The sequence below is a fragment of the Schistocerca serialis genome, chromosome 2 (assembly GCF_023864345.2).
Source record: "Schistocerca serialis cubense isolate TAMUIC-IGC-003099 chromosome 2, iqSchSeri2.2, whole genome shotgun sequence".
In the NCBI taxonomy this organism is placed as follows: Eukaryota; Metazoa; Arthropoda; class Insecta; order Orthoptera; family Acrididae; genus Schistocerca; species Schistocerca serialis.
This window is the reverse complement of record NC_064639.1, coordinates 180493478-180513917: the sequence shown is the minus strand read 5'-3', so window position 1 is coordinate 180513917 and position 20440 is coordinate 180493478. Positions and strand designations below refer to the sequence as shown.

At 43.5% G+C, this 20440-nt stretch overlaps 1 protein-coding gene across 1 annotated transcript in view; it reads left to right on the top strand.

Annotated features, from left to right (window-relative positions):
* The window catches only part of LOC126456885 (troponin C), a 56968-nt gene that overhangs the window by 24861 nt on the left and 11667 nt on the right, over positions 1–20440 (top strand). Inside the window, exons 2-4 of the mRNA XM_050092714.1 lie at positions 1468–1492; positions 7385–7522; positions 20038–20157. Coding sequence (XP_049948671.1) covers positions 1468–1492; positions 7385–7522; positions 20038–20157 — 283 coding nt within the window. The remainder of the gene's footprint in view (positions 1–1467; positions 1493–7384; positions 7523–20037; positions 20158–20440) is intronic.

Here is a 20440-nt window from a genome sequence, read left to right as displayed (position 1 = left end):
GCGGCAAAAGACAGTTGAGAACGTCCAGTAGATACACGGAACACGTAATAGAGGGCAGTAAAAGTAATAAATCTATTCTGTGGGTGTAACAGGACCCACTAACTATCCAGAAAACGCTAAAAAAGTAACGATTGTGTGGTGTGCGTACTGTAAGACCTTCGGTACACACACCATCAGATTATTTGACTTGTCGCTCTAACAAAGTAGGCGAGTGTCAGCAATATGTCTCGTGGTCTTATCGTTGCGTGTTTATCTTCTGCCGTTAGGTCAGATGATAGAAATGCCACTTGCATGCTTAGAGTAGCAGATTGACAGTGACCAACTTTAAACAGAACTTGATTAATTTTCACACACATTTATTAAAATAATAACAAGCATAAAAATTACTTAACTTGGTTCTGGATACTATTTACAATTGACAATCAGAAGTTGCTTTGGTATTGGTACATTAATCTTATTCTCACATATATCTCTGATACATGACAAAAGTGTCTATACATTTATCTTCATGGCTATGTACAGGAATATGGTAATCTTATTGGGCGCAGACTGAAACTTGACTATAGACTGGTACAGACAAATGTAGACTGGTACAGACTGGTGCAGACAAATGCACACTGAATAATCGGAGGTCTGTACACTTCTTATAATACATCGCGCGTTCATGTATCACTGCGCAAGTGTGATCCACGAGGAGAAAAGGTTCTATGTTAGCAGCAATCTCATTGGCTGCGTTACATATTAATATGCGGATCGGCGGAAGCAGAATTTGGTCTGTCTCTAAGGCAGCGCCATCTCGTAGTGTGGAGACGGACGAGCGCTGCACCTGCGCTGTTGTGCTTAGCGGTGTGCGCTCTAGTGGGAAAGTTGTGTACATGCTGACTACGTAGAACTATGTACACAGTAGATTGTATCTGACTTGCTGAAAGAATGATCTAGTACTTAGACGAGATACAGGGTGAGTAAACACTGTAGGTGTATCTGAAGGCATCCATGAGCGCTAGTTGTTAAATTAACCTAATTCCAATTAGTTTAGAGTCCAAGGAATAGCAGTGACTAATGATTAAACCAAATGGATCATAATGTTACTAGGCAAAATATTAGCCAGCCCATGTAAGAGCCGATTAGTCACTTCAAAGTACTGTAGATGGAGTAGGACCTGTCCCAAACTCTCCACCACTGATGTCCGTCATGGTGGTGAAAACATGTGGTTGAGCTAGACAGGTGCATGGAATTAGCGCACTGTACCTGATATGTATGGTGCTTTAACATACATTATAATATCGTTCCCTGTAACATAACATGCTAATTTAGGTACTACCGCAGTTTTATATTCGTTTGTCTTTTCAAGATATGTTTGTGTATTACTTTTTTCTAGTGAAACTTATAGTATTTAAAGTAACTGTCTGAAGTGTTGGCATTACATCAAGAGGTGGATATTAACTGCCTTCCCTTTTATGTTTCCAGGAGGACGAAGAGCAGAAGATGCTGAGTAAGTACCTATACGACGAGTGGCTATTACAGCGTGAGCGGTATGTTACTGAACATAATTAATTTTAATAAGAAATCCTAAAAGATGATTCATCGAAAATATTTCAGATATATTTTCAGTGTCTAGTTGTCTGTGATAACATTTTTCCATTCCAAATACCTTCCTTTCCTTACCGAAAATGTTTGAATAGTCGAATATAGGCTGTCGCAGACTTTGAACACTTGGGGGAAGGGAAGGAGTCACACTTCACCAACAGATCACAAAGGACATGATCGTAATAAATATAAGGAGAACTTCGGGAGGAAGATCTACCAAGAATTGGAGAGGGTAAGGCCTTAAGTACATCGTAATGGGGATTAATGGGAACAAGATAGGTAAAATCATATTGTCCAGTCCACATGCTCTCCCTTTGCAGATGTTAGCGCCAATAAGGCTATAACTTTGATAGATCACTTCGTGAAGAACGAATATGGATGGTCACTAACCTACACTGTAGACAGCGTGGTGAGTCATCTGCAATCCTTTAAACTAGACGTGAAATATTACGACCGACACAGATTCAGATGGATAGTGCTAAATGACACTATTAACTTGATGGCCCTGATGGCGCTTGACCAACACACGAACTCGTCGTGTTAATGCCAGGATTTGAGATTCAGTAGCCCACTGACGTGAACTGAGACTTCTGTGAAGAAAGTTTAGCACTTCACACGTTTCGAAAAATACTTTGGGCCGTGGTAGCCTAGTGTACAGTAATTGGGATTATCAGAGGCTCTACTGCCTCGGCTCTCTTTTCTAGCCCGTATTAAGAAATATTGAGATACGTGGATTGAGCGAGCTCAGGTAATTGCTTTAGCACATCCAGATACATCTACGCCCATCCCATGATATATAAGGTACGGCGAAATAAAAAATATCGCACACCTTCGATATACCTTTTTTTATTTAGGGAGAAAAAATTATAGAAATTAGGACTAAATGTTTGTTAGTGGAGCTGGAAAAGGAGTTGAATAACAGTAAGTAAGGATAACAAAAGTAATGAAAACACAACCAACGATCGAATGTAATTAAAATCAGAAAATATTTCTTCTTGAAGAAGAACGACATCAGATAATTCAGGATAGGATTTATTGTAAACATTAAGTTAAAGATTCTCGTAGAAGGGTAAGATGTGTTTTAAAAATTAACAAAAAGTGTTCTGTAGGAATCATTCAGCTCTATACGCCGTTGTGTTTACATTATGATGGGGATGTAAAGGACCCTATAAAGACTTGCTGAAACTTATAAACGACAGCAAATCTCACTGCAATGTACTAATGGAGGATTTTAATTCATGTATAAAAACAAGAGAATGATTCTTTAGTAATAAATTTTGGGGTTGATATATGAAATAATCGAGGTCATACTGAAAGTTTACCCTCCTCCAACTGGTAGTTCATAAGGGACTACGACTCTGGTTTTATGCACTGAAATGTTACTCCTTTTCGTATCAAATTTCACTCACGTATAAATAACGGCAATCTAAGAAGATTATGAAAATTTTGGAGTGCAAGGACTTTGTGAAGCGCAACCGAATAAAAAATATGGTGTGTTAGAGGTGGGTGGGGTTTAAATAAAATTAACAGAGGCAAAATTGAAATTAGAATCCTCATCGTAGCCTTCATGCTCATCTGGTACTGTACAGGTAACTAAATTGAATCTTATAGATTGAATTTGTGTAAAACAAATGGTTTTGCCATATGTGCCCTACAGTACCTAATAAGCTGAAAAACCGAAGTGGTAGCAGAAATTATCTCGATAATACCGTCTCCACTGCTACGTGTCATCACTGCTACGTGTGTCTAAGTTACACAGTGACACAGACATACCTGTGTAGCTGAAATTCTTCTTTAATATATTTATAATCTCTGCTTACGGCAGGGGACTTCACTCCAGCTTTGATATCATTAAAATGACCGGGGGATGTTTCGAGAAAGTAGCTCTTGAGTGAACACATAAGCAGGTATGGAAAACTTGAAATGATTCGTTCAACAAAGACCAGGAGGAGGACAATGAGTTCACAAAGTACCAGCTGTACCATTCGTAACATAATGATCAATATTCATTTACACGATGAGATACTTGATGTATCAACACAATTCAGTAGACCATATATACAAAAGAAGAGAAAGTTGCAGCACATCATTATTAATTCGTGAAACATTGTCTTACGAGAGGAAGAACTTCGGGATAAGTCACTTGAAATCTTGGATGGCTAAATTAGAAATGGATATTGATCAGCACGTGTTCTGGCGAAACGCAAACGAGCAAACGAAAATTCTTCACGCCAAATATGACTGCATAATGCATCACGGGTAGAAAGGTCTCGTAAATTACAATCATGTAAATGTAGTGTAAATTGTGCAAGCCAGCAACAATCTCACAATAAGCCAGAATCAACTCACTTAAATGTGTCCATTTCATTATTAGAAGACAAACCGAAAATTGGCACATCCAGTGCTTATGGCAGCAGAAGAGGAAGCAAAGTACCTTTGTTTGCTCGGCCATGGGGTCTTCTGAAAAGAATTCTGTCACCTAACATTCCTATTACTCATCGCAATCAAAACTAGCACCATCCGGCAATATATATCTTGCAGTTTCCTCCCAGGCATGTACTACACTAACAGACAGATAGGTGACTGCATATCTCTGAGGCTGTCAAATGACTATTTGTAGCGCGCATGAACACGTAAAATGAAAGGTTGTCCGCGCCAAAACAGACGCCTTTCTCTACGATAGAAGAATTTTCCAGGGGGAAGGAAATGATTATCAGGAACACAGTTTCACGAAAGGAAATAAGTAGAAACATTTGGCTACTTCAGCTAGGACTAAAAACTAAACCGACTATTTTTCATCAAACAGTAAAAAAAGTGCAAGATGTGAGATTCTATGGCAAAGTCAACATGAAGTAAGACGGAATTATGGGAAATAATAATATATTTAAGAACAGACCATGTTAAATTAGCCAACCAGATCAGTATCTTATATAATGGTTGTACACACATAGACGCAAGTTTTTCCTTTTTTTAAGAAAAGTTACTACTCCTCACAGTTGTTAATGACCATGGAGGTCGAAACAGATTGTGTGTAGCCTATTGTGTTTTTCCAGAACGTCTTTTACTGAATCCGTTAAGGCTGTTAGCGACTGCTATCATCCAACCTTTTATAGTAATCGGAATTGTGCACTATTAGCAAGACTAGTTTTAATATCAATAAATTTTTAAACGTGCATAGAAAACAACGTAACTGCACGTCTCTCATCATTCAACAGGAAAGGACGCCAGAGCGATAAGATACCAGGAAATGACGGTATCCTGAATACTGTAAAAATTTAGGAAGCAAATTATAACAGAAGAGATAAATTTTATCAACCTCATACAGTGACGACTGAAATTTTGTATCTGCAATGTATGAATGAGCAATAACACCATAAATACAGAAATATTAAAACTGAATAGTTTTGAAGATCCATTGCAGTTAAGGCGGCTACAGATTGTACTGTAATTTAATGTTTTCTAGCGTCCGTTCGTAGAGATAGTAATCTAAAAGTATGATTCATTGTGCAGAACTGAACATTGAACGTTGGTGGAAATTGTTCGCGCCTGTTTTAGATCTTGAAAATGCAACATTCTCATGCACCTTGATACAAATAAAAAGGAAAAAAAGTAAAGTGTATGAAGCTTGAAGTTTTGCCTTGATAAACCTGATCCTTAGGAGGTAGATACAGTAAAGGAAATGAGACTCTGGCTTGCCTTACTGGTCTGCTTTTTATTGCATCTTCACGTGTATGCAGTGAACATACAGAAGAGCACAGACACTAGTTTACAACTTCAGTAAGTGTAAAACACTGATAAGGCTCGGTACATTCTCCAGTCAGTCACCAGAACAAATAGCCACCCCGAACCAATATGAAAACTATTCCGAAACCGAAGGATGAGCACAGAGCAAACGGTAGCCGCATGTTGGAAATCGCTAAGAGCTGCGGAAAGAAATAAACCAAGGGCCGTACTGGATTTGGAGACGCCATTATGAATGTAAGGCAATTACAATGTCGGCGGCCGGAATACGGAGCCAAGCAAATGGATGGTGTATGGATCAAGAAAGTGCTTTGGTGACTTGAAGAGATAATAAGTGCTAGGGCTACGACGTGATGGAAAGCAGGTGGGTGGCGTTAGGAAACGTGGGTACTTATTATCTCTGACGGTAAAACACCAAAATATCCCAACGTGGCCTGGATATCAGATGGCTAACGTTAGCCATCACGGTGGCCTACTTAGTGTTAAATTTTAATGTAAGTTGTTAACATGCGGTAAACAGTAGCGATTATTGTTAAGGTGTAGCTTAGACACACCAATTCATAGAATGAGGCCCAACGAAAATTATGAAACTGCATTTAGTACGAACGTGGGATAGAGAGTAAAATTCTGGGTAGAAATAATATCAATGACAAGATTCGCGGATACATTGCTACGTTCATTGGAAGCGAGGAAGGGTGCAAGACATATTGAATGAAGTGTGCAATATACCGAGCTCAGAATACGGAGTGAGAGTTAACCGAAGAAAGACGAAAGCGAAGAGGAGTAACAGAAAAGTGATTAGTCATAAATTTAAACGTCAAAATTGGAGACAAGAAGTAAACCAAGTGAAGGAATTCTACTTCGGAACAAAACTAACTAACGGATAGGGCATGAAGAAAGGAGGACCAAAAAAAGCGGACTAGCATACGCAAAGAGGGCATTTCTATCCAAAAGAAATCTGCTAGTGACAAATACAAACTTTAATGTGAGGAAGAAATTTCTGAGACTGTACATGTGAAACACAGCATTATATGGAAGTGAATGATGGTGGAAAAACCGGAAAAAAGAAGGGAATCGAAGCGTTTGAGAAGTGGTGGCATAGAAGGATGCTAGAAAGTAGGTGGAATGGTGAGAAATGAAGAGGTTCTTCGCAGATACATGTGGAAAACGCTAACAAGAAGAAGGGACAGTATAACAACAGCACGTGTGTAAGACATCAGGGGATACGTTCCATGCATCTAGATGGGGATGTAAAAGGTAAAAATCGTAGAAGAAGATAGAGACTGCAATATATCAAACAAATAGTTGAGGACTTAGGATGCAAGTGCTACGCTGAGGTGAAGGGGTAGGCGCAGGACAGGAAACCGTGGCGGGTTGCATCAAACCAAGCAGACCCATAAAAAAAAGAGAAAAGATAATCTTAATTGGGGTAAACAGTGCCGTAAGGACTACGAAACCGGGATGAATGAGAAACAGTAGGGAGAGTAATCACGTGGTTCTATTTGGTCACAAGAAGAAGATCCTTCGCACATTGGGTGTCAGCAACGCGAGCATGCATGCTTTGCCACAGCATTAGTAACGTTGCGGGAAGAGTAGCAGCGAGGGGAGGGCAGCGTCGACTCTTCCCTGCAGTGCTAACACCATTACCCGTGTTTCGTGATATTATGTAAGCCGAGGTGACTCGCTGGCTAATGTTGGCAGCGCTCGGGGATAAATCAGTATCTTTCAGTTACTGCCGATTTTCTCCATTAGTGGCAGCACCAGTATTTTGGCTCTTCCTATTGGGAACAAACAGTACTGACTGTTGTAAATCAGTACATTACATTACATACGTTACACTTTACTCTTAGCCAATAATAAATGTGAGTTAGTCTGATTAATAGGCTCTTTCGGGCTTGTTTCAATCCCCTCCTCAGGGAAGTTGAAACTGGGCGTGACATACGTGTAAGCTACCTCCATTGTGCCATCCATTGCCTTATACATTTATTTAAATACATAAAAGAAGGATTAAGTATTTCGACTGTGTCACAGAAACTTTTTGTTGTGACTGTTACAGTGTTGCGCAAGGCATTCCAGATGTTCGCCAAGTCGGGGACCATCGATACCATCAAGATCAGCACCATCTTGAACACCATGGGGCAGCTCTTCGATGACGGAGACTTGCAGTCCATCATTGACGAAGTAGACACAGAGGGTAAGCGCCACTTCCATTGCAATGCACGGAACTCATTGCGTCAGTCTTACGAAGTTTATGTTGCACCAGAACATTCTTATACACCAGGATCGTCCGCAGCTCGTGGTCGTGTGGTAGCGTTCTCGCTTCCCGCGCCCGGGTTCCCGGGTTCGATTCCCGGCGGGGTCAGGGATTTTCTCTGCCTCGTGATGACTGGGTGTTGTGTGATGTCCTTAGGTTAGTTAGGTTTAAGTAGTTCTAAGTTCTAGGGGACTGATGACCATAGATGTTTAGTCCCATAGTGCTCAGAGCCATTTGAACCGTACACCAGGATCCAAAATTTTATAACAACCAGGGAATCGGAGTGTATATGTGTGTGGGATATCGGCAGGGAAGCAGAACAAGGTGGAGCTTACTCATAATGCATTCGGTATACAATAAAATCTGAAAATACTCCGCCGGCCGGGGTGGCCGAGCGGTTCTAGGCGCTTGAGTCTGGAACCGCGCGACCGCTACGTTCGCAGGTTCGAATCCTGCCTCGGGCATGGATGTGTGTGATGTCCTTAGGTTAGTTAGGTTTAAGTAGTTCTAAGTTCTAGGGGACTGATGACCTTGGAAATTAAGTCCCATAGTGCTCGGAGCCTGAAAATACTCCAGTAGAAATCCCTCAGCCTGAGATAAAAATTTCAAAACAGGTAATGAAATCAGAAAATGTATTCCATAAACAGTTAACAGCTGGCGAATAAGCTTGGTAGCGATGTACCATGCTCTCTGTGTGGCGATTCGTGAGCTTCGTTGACAGTCAATCCCATTCCTAGAGAAGTGCTGAGTGACGGTCATACCGGGGCGGTGACGGACTGCTATTTGTCTGCACATGCAGTGCCAGACAAGCCCTGTAGAAATCAGTACCAAAAGCCTTGACCGCCATCCCGTATCAAGAGTTTATCTGTAAGATACTCGTCTGCCAGATGATCTCAATAAAACCTGGTTTCTTTTTGAATACACTTCGTATTACAAACAATCCTGTCGGAGGTACATCCGCAACTGAGCATTATATCAGAGTTTGAAAATACCGCTATAGTTGTAAGGTTCTTTTATTTAAGACACGATTGGTTTCCTGCTCCTATACGCCCATCTTCAGGTGTCGTAACTTGGTGCTGTGACCTCGAGCGTGGCGGAGGACGTGTACAAGACGCGGCGTGTTACCAACGACCGCTCACTGGTAGCACACCGTGTCTTGTACACGTCCACCTCCATGCTCGGGGTCACAGCACCAAGTTACGACACCTGAAGATGGGCGTATAAGAGCAGGAAACCGATCGTGTCTTAAATAAAAGAACCTTACAACTGTAGCGGTATTTTCAACCTCTACGACTTCGTATTACACTACTGGCCATTAAAATTTATACACCACGAGGAAAGACGTGCTACAGACGCGAAATTTAAGCGACAGGAAGAAGATGCTGTGATATGCAAATGATTAGCTTTTCAGAGCATTCACACAAGGTTAACACCGGTGGCGACACCTACAACATGCTGACATGAGGGAAGTTTTCAACCGATTTCTCATACACAAACAGCAGTTGACCGGCGTTGCCTCGTGAAACGTTGTGATGACTCGTGTAAGGAGGAGAAATGCGTACCATCACGTTTCCGACTTTGATAAAGGTCGGATTGTAGGCTATAGCGATTGTGGTTTCTCGTATCGCGACACTGCTGCTCGCGTTGGTCGAGATCGAATGACTGTTAACAGAATATGGAATCGGTGGGTTCAGGAGGGTAATACGGAACGCCGTGTTGGATCGCAACGGCCTCGTATCACTAGCAGTCGAGATGACAGGCATCTTATCCGCAAGGCTGTAACGGATCGTGCAGCCACGTCTCGATCCCTGAGTCAACAGATGGGGACGTTTGCAAGACAACAACCATCTGCACGAACAGTTCCACAACGTTAGCAGCAGCATGGACTATCAGTTCGGAGAGCATGGCTGCAGTTATCCTTGACGTTGCATCACAGACAGGAGCGCCCGCGATGGTGTACTCAACGACGAAACTGGGTGCACGAATGGCAAAACATCATTTCTTCGGATGAATCCGGGTTCTGTTTACAGCATCATGATGGTCGCATCCATGTTTGGCGACATCGCGGTGCACGCACATTGGAAGCGTATATTCGTCATCGCCATACTGGCGTATCACCTGGCGTGATGGTATGGGGTGCCATTGGTTACACGTCTCGGTCACCTCTTGTTCACATTGACAGCATTTTTAACAGTGGACGTTACATTTCATATGTGTTACGACCCGTGGCTCTACCTTTCATTCCATCCCTGCGAAACCCTACATTTCAGCAGGATAATGCACGAGCGCATGTTGCAGGTCCCGTACGGGCCTTTCTGGATACAGAAAATGTTCGACTGCTGCCCTGGCCAGCACATTCTCCAGATCTCTCACCAATTGAAAACGTCTGGTCAATGGTGGCCGAGCAACTGGCTCGTCACAAAACGCCAGTCACTACTCTTGATGAACTGTGGTATCGCGTTGAAGCTGCACGGGCAGCTGTACCTGTACACGCCATCCAAGCTCTGTTTGACTCAATGCCCAGGCGTATCAAGGCCGTCATTACGGCCAGAGGTGGTTGTTCTGGGTACTGATTTCTGAGGATCTATGCACCCAAATTGCGTGAAAAGGCAACCACATGTCAGTTCTAGTATAATGTACTTGTCCCATGAATACCCGTTTATCATCTGCATTTGTTCTTGGTGTAGCAATTTTAATGGCCAGTAGTGGAGATACAGGTGCTGTCGCATGCATACCGATGACATGAAAGGCGACATTAAGTGAACTTTCACTTTCAGTCTGTAACGAGGTACTAGAGACCATGCGATCCTTACACTAAAATATTTAAAAAAATGTAGCCGAAAAACTTCCTAAATTTTGCCACTATAGTTCATAGTTTCTTCTCGAGCCGAACAAACACAGCGGAGACAGCCCTCGTTACAGTTTTACTTCGCCCAGACACTGGCAGACTATAGCGAGCCGCCGGCCAGACTTGAGCAGCGTTACGAGCCAGCGAGCTGACAGCCGTCCGTCCACGCAGTGTCCGCACTACACAGCCGCAGAGCGGCCGCGCTCGTTAAATAAGCTCCTGGCCGGCCCGCGTATTGTGGCAGAAGGGGCCTCGCCTCGGCGGCCGCTGTCACGGATGACGGATGGCGCTCTGTTTGGCAGCCGTCCGCCGCATTCCGGGGGCAAATATAAAACCCGGCGCCGACGCCGCTGCGCTGACAGACGCCTCTCACCTTCTGCCCCTGCCGTCCCACCCCCCCCCCCCTCTGCCCCCCTTCTGTTTTTAACCATCTTTTCCTGCGCTGAGGACGCCAGCACTCTGCTCACCCACCACGTGTCGGCCGTGGGTAATTGTGTAGAATCCGTTTGTGGGATGGAGGTGCCTTCGTTCTGTATGATACTCAATCGCAAGCAAATGTTGCGGAACGCCAGCGCTCGGCGGCATATCTCTGGCACAGCCCGGCAGGTGTTTTCCATTCACAATGGCCTATTATTCGCTCCATTTCAAACTTTTCAACTCCTAATTACTCTGTTCTTTCGCAGAAATGTCTTAATGTTTTAAATTCCCTAACATAGCGACAGGGAAAATAATGCGCTATTATAATATTTATGGCACCAAATAGCCGCTACCGATGTCATTTTACCTGTGTCCGCCCCCGGTACCTGAGCGTTCAGCGTGACAGATTGTCAATCCTAAGGGCCCGGGTTCGATTCCCGACTGGGTCGGAGATTTTCTCTGCTCAGGGACTGGGTGTTGTGTTGCCCTAATCATCATCATTTGATCCCCATCGACGCGCAAGCCGCCGAAGTGACGTCAAATCGAAAGACTTGCACCAGGCGAGCGGTCTACCCGACGGGAAGCCCTCGTCACACGCCATTAAATAAATTTGACCTGTTCGGATGAATCTAGCCACCTTCGGGCAACAGGTATTCTGGAGACACTGATGTTGCATGTGATAAGACTGTAACTTCTCAAGCGCCTGTCTTCACCGCTGTTAAAGCTCCGATGAGGACTATGTTTGCGAAATTATGTTTACACATACGCTAATCGATTTTTAATATTTAAGAATGCCTTGAACACACACAAGGAGTGGACAAAATACGGAAACACTAAAACACTATCCCGCGTCCGGTAATCCTGATTTAGGTTTTCCGTGATTTCCCTAAATCGCTCCAGGTAAATGCCGGGATGGTTCCCTTCCAAGGGCACGGCCGACTTCCTTCCCCGTCCTTCCCTAATCCGATGAGACCGATGACCTCGCTGTCTGGTCTCCTTCCCAAAAAACAACCAACAACAACCACTAAAACACATCACATTATCGTGCTTAATAGGGTGGTGGCATACAAAAAATTTTCCAGTCGCCTTGCTGTGGATAAATACAGATCCTGTGTGGTTTTCAAGAGAATCGTATGCCGTTCTTGCTCCAAAATAGTGTTAAGATCGAGTAACGATGATGGAGGTGCATGGCAATCACCCTTCTCTCCAAACTAGACCACAAAGGCTGAATAATATTGATATCTGGTGATTGGGGTGGCCAGGGGAGACACGAAAATTCATCTTCGTGCTCACTAAACCAGTCCTAGACGATGTGAGCTGCGTGAACAGGGGCTAGTGTATTGTTGGAACACAAAAAAATGGTTCAAATGACTCTGAGCACTATTGGACTTCACATCTGAGGTCATCAGTACCCCAGAACTTAGAACTACTTAAACCTAACTAACCTAAGGACATCACACACATCCATGCCCAAGGCAGGATTCGAACCTGCGACCGTAGCGGTCGCGCGATTCGAGACTGAAGCGCCTAGAACCGCTCGGCCACACCGGCCGGCGTTGGAACACAGCACCACCATTGGGGGACTGATATTTTACCATGAACGGATCAGTCTAAATGTGAGCACAATCACTGGCAGTAATGCAACCGCCGGCGGGAGTGGCCGAGCGGTTCTAGGCGCTACAGTCGGGAACTGGTCGACCGCTACGGTCGCAGGTTCGAATCCTGCCTCGTACATGGATGTGTGTGATGTCCTTAGGTTAGTTAGGTTTAAGTAGTTCTTAGTTCTAGGGGACTGATGACCTCAGAAGCTAAGTCCCATAGTGCTCAGAGCCATCTGAACCATTTTTTGAGTAATGCAACCCTGCATAGTAGAGATGTGGCCAATGGAATACTACAATATGGATTCCCAAATCATCCTGAACACTCTTCGAACGTAAAATCGGGCAGAAGTTGGGAACTGTGTGGATCAAGACACATTCGACCAAATGATTTTTCGTCCATTGATCCATAGTCCATGATGGATGATGATGATGATGATGATGGTTTGTGAGACGCTCAACTGGGCGGTTATCAGCGCCCGTACAAATTTACTCAGTCCAGTCTCACCACTTTCACGAATGATGATGAAATGATGACAACACAAACACCCAGTCCCCAGGCGGAGAAAATCCCCAATCCGGCCGGGAACCGAACCCGAAACCCCGTGATACAGAGGCAGCAACGCTAGCCACTAGTCCACGAGTTGCGGACTCCACAGCCCAGGTTTTATGGCTTCGGGACCACGTTTCCCTGTTGCTGAAATTTGCATCACTGATGAATAATTTTGGGATTCCAACTCGCCCTGCATTTCCCAGCTTACGAAGAAGTTGATTTTGTGCTGACAGCGGTCGATACTTCGTGTCGTACTCTTTCTTTTTCGTCACAGTCCTCTTCGGTGACCGTCTGTCGCGATGACTCAACACACACTTTCATCCGCGTTGTTATTTAGCGGATGATGTTTTTCTGCATTTCCTGTATGTGGTATAAATCTTCGATTGGCACCGCTTGAAACACCTAACACTTCGTCTGCTTTGGTTGCGGAACTACCCACCATACGATCATCAACAATTTTCCCACCTTTGAATTTACTTAGCTCCGACATGATGCACTCACAACTGCACAGAACACTGTTCTGACCATGACTGACACTTGTAACGTGTTCAGGACATTTCACGGGTTCCTTTCTTGGTAAATAGAACAGCGCAACCCGCAGCTAGCACATGCATTTATGTTCAAGCAAGAATTTCTCGCACTGTTTCCCTATGTCGTCCAACCAATGTGATTCCAGTAATAAATCCAATGTAGACTGATAACTACTTACCAGAGGAGACCAAAAGGAAAGTTACACACTTTTATGGCTAGCCAAGTGACTATTGAATGGTGCAATACACTTCAAATGCACTACTGGCCATTAAAATTGCTACACCACGAAGATGACGTGCTACAGCCGCGTAATTTAACCGACAGGAAGAAGATACTGCGATATGAAAATGACTAGCTTTTCAGAGCATTCACACAAGGTTGGCGCCGGTGGCGACACCTACAACGTGCTGACATGAGGAAGGTTTCCAACCGATTTCTCATACACAAACAGCAGTTGACCGGCGTTGCCTGGTGAAATGTTGTTGTGAGGCCTCGTGTAAGGAGGAGAAATGCGTACCACCACGTTACCTACTTTGATAAAAGTCTGATTGAAGCCTATCGCGATTGCGGTTTATCGTATCGCGACATTGCTGCTCGCGTTGGTCGAGATCCAATGACTGTTAGCAGAATATGGAATCGGTGGGTACAGGAGCGTAATACGGAACGCCGTGCTGGATCCCAACGGCCTCGTATCACTAGCAGTCGTGATGACAGGCATCTTATCCGCATGGCTGTAACGGATCGTGCAGCCACGTATCGATCCCTGAGTCAACAGATGGGGACGTTTGCAAGTCAACAATCATCTGCACGAACAGTTCGACGACGTTTGCAGCAGCATGGACTATCAGCTCGAAGACCATGGCTGCGGTAACCCTTGACGCTGCATCACAGGAGCGCCTGCGATGGTGTACTCAACGACGAACCTGGGTGCACGAATGGCAAAACGTCATTTTTTCGGATGAATCCAGGTTCTGTTTACAGCATCATGATGGTCGCATCCGTGTTTGGCGACATCGCTGTGACCGCACATTGGAAGCGTGGATTCGTCATCGTCATACTGGCGTGATGGTATGGGGTGCCATTGGTTACACTTCTCGGTCACCTCTTGTTCGCATTGACGGCACTTTGAACAGTGGACGTTGCATTTCAGATGTGTTACGACCCGTGGCTCTACCCTTCATTCGATCCCTGCGAAACCCTACATTTCAGCAGGATAATGCACGACGGCATGTTGCAGGTCCTGTTTGGGCCATTCTGGATACAGAAAATGTTCGACTGGTGCCCTGGCCAGCACATTCTCCAGATCGGTCACCAACTGAAAACGTCTGGTCAATGGTGGCCGAGCAACTGGCTCGTCACAATACGCCAGTCACTACTCTTGATGAACTGTGATATCGTGTTGAAGCTGCACGGGCAGCTGTACCTGTACACGCCATCCAAGCTCTGTTTCACTCAATGCCCAAGCCGTTATTACGGACAGAGGTGGTTGTTCTGGGTACTGATTTCTGAGGATCTATGCACCCAAATTGCGTGAAAATGTAATCACAGTCAGTTCTAGTATAATATATTTGTTCAATGAATACCCTTTTATCATCTGCATTTCTTCTTGGTGTAGCAATGTTAATGGCCAGTAGTGTAGTCCTGACACTATTTTTAAACATAGTCACCAAGTCTCTGTAAACTAGGTCGGATTGTCTACTAATAGTTGATTTCCTCTACGATAGAGATCCGCTCCTTGCTCATAAAGCCATTCGAGAGCCGTTGTGTGTCTCATCTTCGGAAAACCTGTGATTGCTGCGAACTAGTTTCTCGACTGCCTGGAAACTATCCTTTGTAGTCGATGTCCACGACCTTCGTTCCTGATCAAAATCGCCCAATTCTGTGCAGCATTGGTCAAATTCTAGGGTACATTTCACTACATCTGGACGCTAAATTGTATGTAGTCGATTCACCACCAAAATTTCACGGTGAATGTGTGTGCGCTTTATACGTTTTGCCTACAAGAGCCGTACTATCCCGTGTAATCCAACTTTGGTGTAATTTTCCAGCTGCCTCGCTACTTCACTTCCATACTGCGATACACATGTTATATGTACAGCACCTGAACTGTGTCTCCAGGAAATCGTGAACGTTTTATCTGTTCTGGCAACGCGCCACTAATGTTGCGCACTATTCATAGCATGGTACCTCATGAGTAACTTATGTTTTGGTCCTCTCGTATTATAATACGAAATTCAGTACGGCCAATGACTTCCTGTCATAGGCATTACGTGTAGATTGAAAGTCTTGGAAGGGAGAACTGCTGACAAGGAACACTGTGACGTAGAAAGAATTACAGGAGGCTGCGCGGGGTAGCCGTGCGGTCTGAGGCGTCTTGCCACGGTCCGCGCGGTTGCCCCCGCCGAAGGTTCGAGTCCTCCCTCAGGCATGGGTCTGTGTGTTGTGCATAGCGTAAGTTATTGTAACTTAGGGTAAGTAGTGTGTAAGCTTAGGGACTGATCAACTAAGCAGTTTGGCCCTATATGATCTTCGCCCACCACAAAAAAGAATTACGGGAACAGCCTTCTGAAAGTGTGAAGACACTGCCAGTCTTACATCTGTTTTAAGCTGTTGTCGAGACCGTTTGCCATTTCAGCTTATCCGCAGTGTAATTCTTATTTAAAAGACAGATCTATTTAGGCTAATACTGTCCAGGAGTTGTGAGCTGTTTTCCTCAGGAAAGATTCCACATCTCCATCACGAAGTTGCAAACATGATATCAATGTTCCGGTCAACATACGTGTGTGAGAGACATTTTTCGATTATGGAACGAAATAAGACACGATTATGTGATCACGTGAGTGACGAAAATCTGTAAAACTGCCTACATCTTCCCATCTGCTGACTGTCTGTGAGTTATAAATTTTATTAAGTCTTCAACACACCAGAAATAATTAAATATTAACAATTTACTCTGTATGTGATCTGTTTTGTTGAGAAATACGAAATAAAGCCGCATGCTTTCGCAGTTCCCGTCCCTTCCCCCTCTTCCCGCTCAGACAGCGTGAAGTGGCAGACGGGGAAGCGTAGAGCAGGAAGTGTGCGCTTTGGTGAGAGGGAGACGCTGGCACGCGTGCAGGCGAGCAGAGTTGTTGGCCTTCCCTGGCCTACAAGGTCAACTACCTAGGCCTACAACTAGGACGGGGTTAAAAGTATTACATGTCTTTGCACAAGGAACATGTGTGATGGACACAGTTCATTGCTGATCAAAATGAGTACAACATTCAGTAAGTACATGAACAATAGAATGGTGTCAGTAACTAAAGGCTACAGAGAGTCGGTATTAAACTTCCAGTTACATGTCCGAGCACCCATAATGATACGAAATTTTAATCTTGTAACACTTCTACAATTCCAAGTGTCTCCATCACTATGTGTAATGTAACATCTCATGCAAGAAAGCATACCTATGCTTTTGAAGGGCAGGAGCGAGGTCGTGACAAATTACAACTTTGCAACTGCTATGTGCCTGAATGTCTCAAATGGTAGGATGTTGCCTGCAAACGATATAGGCATGGGCTGCAAAAATGTTTTATCTATCACTCGTAATATGATTATTAGATAATCGTGGCCAGATGTTCCATTAACAGTAATGAACATTCGTCAATACTTCCATGCAGGGGCATACGAATAGAATCCTTATCAATGTGGATTAGCAGAAGAGATAGAGATAATACAATGAAGAGCTGCTAATATCCTGTACCGTGCACTGTAACAGAAGCTTGCCTAGTATATATGTTGAAGTTTGGCTTCGTGTACTGTAGATTCCGTCCCAGTGTGCGAAACACAACAGACTGGATCTTGACATTGATACATGCATGCATACACCCTCTCTGGGACTACATCTGTGGAAGTGTGGAGGTTGGCTCTACAGCAGGACAGGTTTCACGTTGGCATGATGGGTTGCCGTCTGGACCTCTCACGGAAGAATCGGATGTAATTCAACATTCGTGACGAGAATGGACGACCTGTAGCATTACGCGAATGGCCTCTGTTCCCAGAAATATCGTATGTGGCTGCCAGTTATCGGGGACTGCTGGAGGTACGTTAACGTAAATCACGGCGATCAATATACCAGAAACAAATGGAACAGCACCGACGTTCAGAATCGTAGACGTACAAATATTCTCACAAAAACCAGATTAATTCTTTGTGTCCCTTTTTGCTGTTCTGCCATTGGCCTACTCATCTGAAAGAACGCCGACTGCTTCCCAGCCCTATTAAAACTTGTTGCCAGTTTGCGGAGGGCCGTATATGCTGTGCAGCTATGTGTAATATGTACATCGGACTAATCAGGCAAGAATGTGACAAAAATCAGAAACTCTTAGAACCAGTAAACGAAATTTGTGTGAATACTGATTGATAACTTTCTTGTGGGCAAATTTAATAAGCTCCGCGACGATGTCTGCCAACAACTTGGCAAATATGAAGCAATTACAAAAGTACAAGAATCATACCGTGATTACGTCCATGAAGATACACGAATGTACAACCCTACTTGGCCATTATTTTCTACTTCTTGCCCTCTGTCATCAGTCATAGCGTAGTGAGAGTCCATCCGACCATAATGTTTTTGTCTTCATCTATTGGATGCAATGTTGAGCGGTTATACAATCAGCGGGCATCCTTTCGTGTGATACGACCTGTTGATACAAGACGTTTGCATTAGCCTTACGATATTTGAGTTTAATCCGAATCTACTGTTATTCAATGTCCGGCACTTCTGTTCCGTCAAAGATTTTACATGAGATTCTTAGCTCAAATTCTATTGTAGTGTTTCAAATCTTATCGTGTATTTTATCAGATAATTGGATATCGTCTGCCAATTTCGGGACATTACTTTTGTACTTACGAGTTGGCTGCGAAAACAAAATGATTTCCAAACGTTTACCCAGAATGCATTCATTTAAATGGACCTCTTTTCCCTTTTCTTTTATACAATACCTACACGGGATCGGCTTCATTATTATCCAGATTTGAACATTTGGTGTTTCGAAATTCACGTAAAGACAAAAATGGACAAAACAGCGTTCCCCAGAAAAAAATAGAGATACAAAAACTGATTCACGTCACATGTATTCGTTTGCCTGCACATTGGCATATTTTTCTATGTTACGTTAGTCAATCCTATAGCATACAAACAGGCGCTAATTGTTTGAATATTCTTATACTGCAAAGAAACAAACGATACGCTGCTGACTATTCTAACCATGTACTACAAGTGTATCCATTTAGAAATGGGCATAATGGGACAAAACCGATTGTGAAAATATAACTTTCTTGGAAATGAGAGTGGAATGAATTCGCTTCAGATAGCAATTAAACGACCTTCAGTTTCATTATAACATCGATTTCGAGGCTTCTAGCCTCATCTTCTAATGCACTGGAACATCTGCATCAAATCGATGTTTGGTGTGTTAGGACCAAGTCTTTCTGTCTTCAGTTGACCTGCAGTAACGTGCATTATTAAACCACGTACCCACAGCACCACAGGGTATTCAGAATATGTTTCCAAAGAAGTCGCGTCTTCAGAACAATTGACAACAAGATGTAGTACTAAAATGAACATACCAGAAATCGATTTGATGCATATGACGGGACTAGAATTCTCCAAATCGATCATGTTGCCATAACATTGAAGGTCTGTTAATTGCAGTGTTATGTAAATTCATTCTTACTCTCAACTTACCATACGACTGCTTTTCCACGATGATGAAATGTTTAAATACTAAGTAAAATAACTTGTATCTGGTTGCGATGTGCCTCAATAGTCTTTAATCGAAGAATAGCCAAGGGGTACAAGTTCAAGTATCGGACAAATACCATTATTTGAACTTACTGAAGAGAATACCTGTCCACCCTAATTTGAAGTAACTTTGGTTTCACTTACTGGATAGTTTGACCGGTAAGTCTCTTTTACAACCAGAATAAAGTAGCTCAATTCTGAAGGTTGACAGCGAGTAGTTGACTGTTGCAGTGTTTCCTAATAAGGAAGAAAAATGTACGAGATGATATGCTAAAAAATCTGTGCAGCCTCATTGTTCATCGTTTCCTTTGTCGAATATGCTGAGCTTGCAAAATAATATAAATGTAAATCTACGAAATGTGCATCATACATTGAACATTTTGGTTCTTACATCCTATTTTCTGCGATTCTTTTTTTTTCATTCAGTTTCTTGCAGTCCCTTACGAAATACTATGCTAATACTACAGGTGTTAGTCATTTGTACATTCTTTTCGAACATTTTATTACTACTTATTGGGATACCGGTACTGATACTGTGTTTGATGCTGATGCTGAAGTTTCATTGCAGAACTGTATACTTATTCCTTTCTATGATTGTCTATGTACATGCTCAGTAGTTTTAGAGCTAGTTGATGGGTGTTTGCGCCGAAGAATACTGTACTCAGAGGTTATAATCAGGAAGTAAAAACAGAACGTAGTTACGATGTTCACTAACTGTTGCAGGATCAGGCAAGGTGAACTTTGACGGCTTCTGCAGGATCGCCTCCCATTTCCTGGAGGAGGAGGACTCGGAGGCCATGCAAGAGGAGCTGAAGGAGGCTTTCAGGCTGTACGACAGGGAAGGTGAGCGACGATACCTCTCAGTGAACTTCTTTCATATTTCTTTACAACTCGCCGAAATTTTTCTGAAGTCGTCACCTTTCGGCTGGTTTCAGGCTTTTCCTACCCTGTGCTTTTCTTTCCATCCCTACATAACTATTATAACCAATATGCTCTGCATGTTTTTGAGTAATATAGCTCTGGATTGCCCGTACTACCTCTCTCCTCTACTGCTCATTCCAGCACCGACGCCCCGTTCCTGTACCTGATGTCTTCACGAACCTGTTCATTCATCCTGTAACAGTCG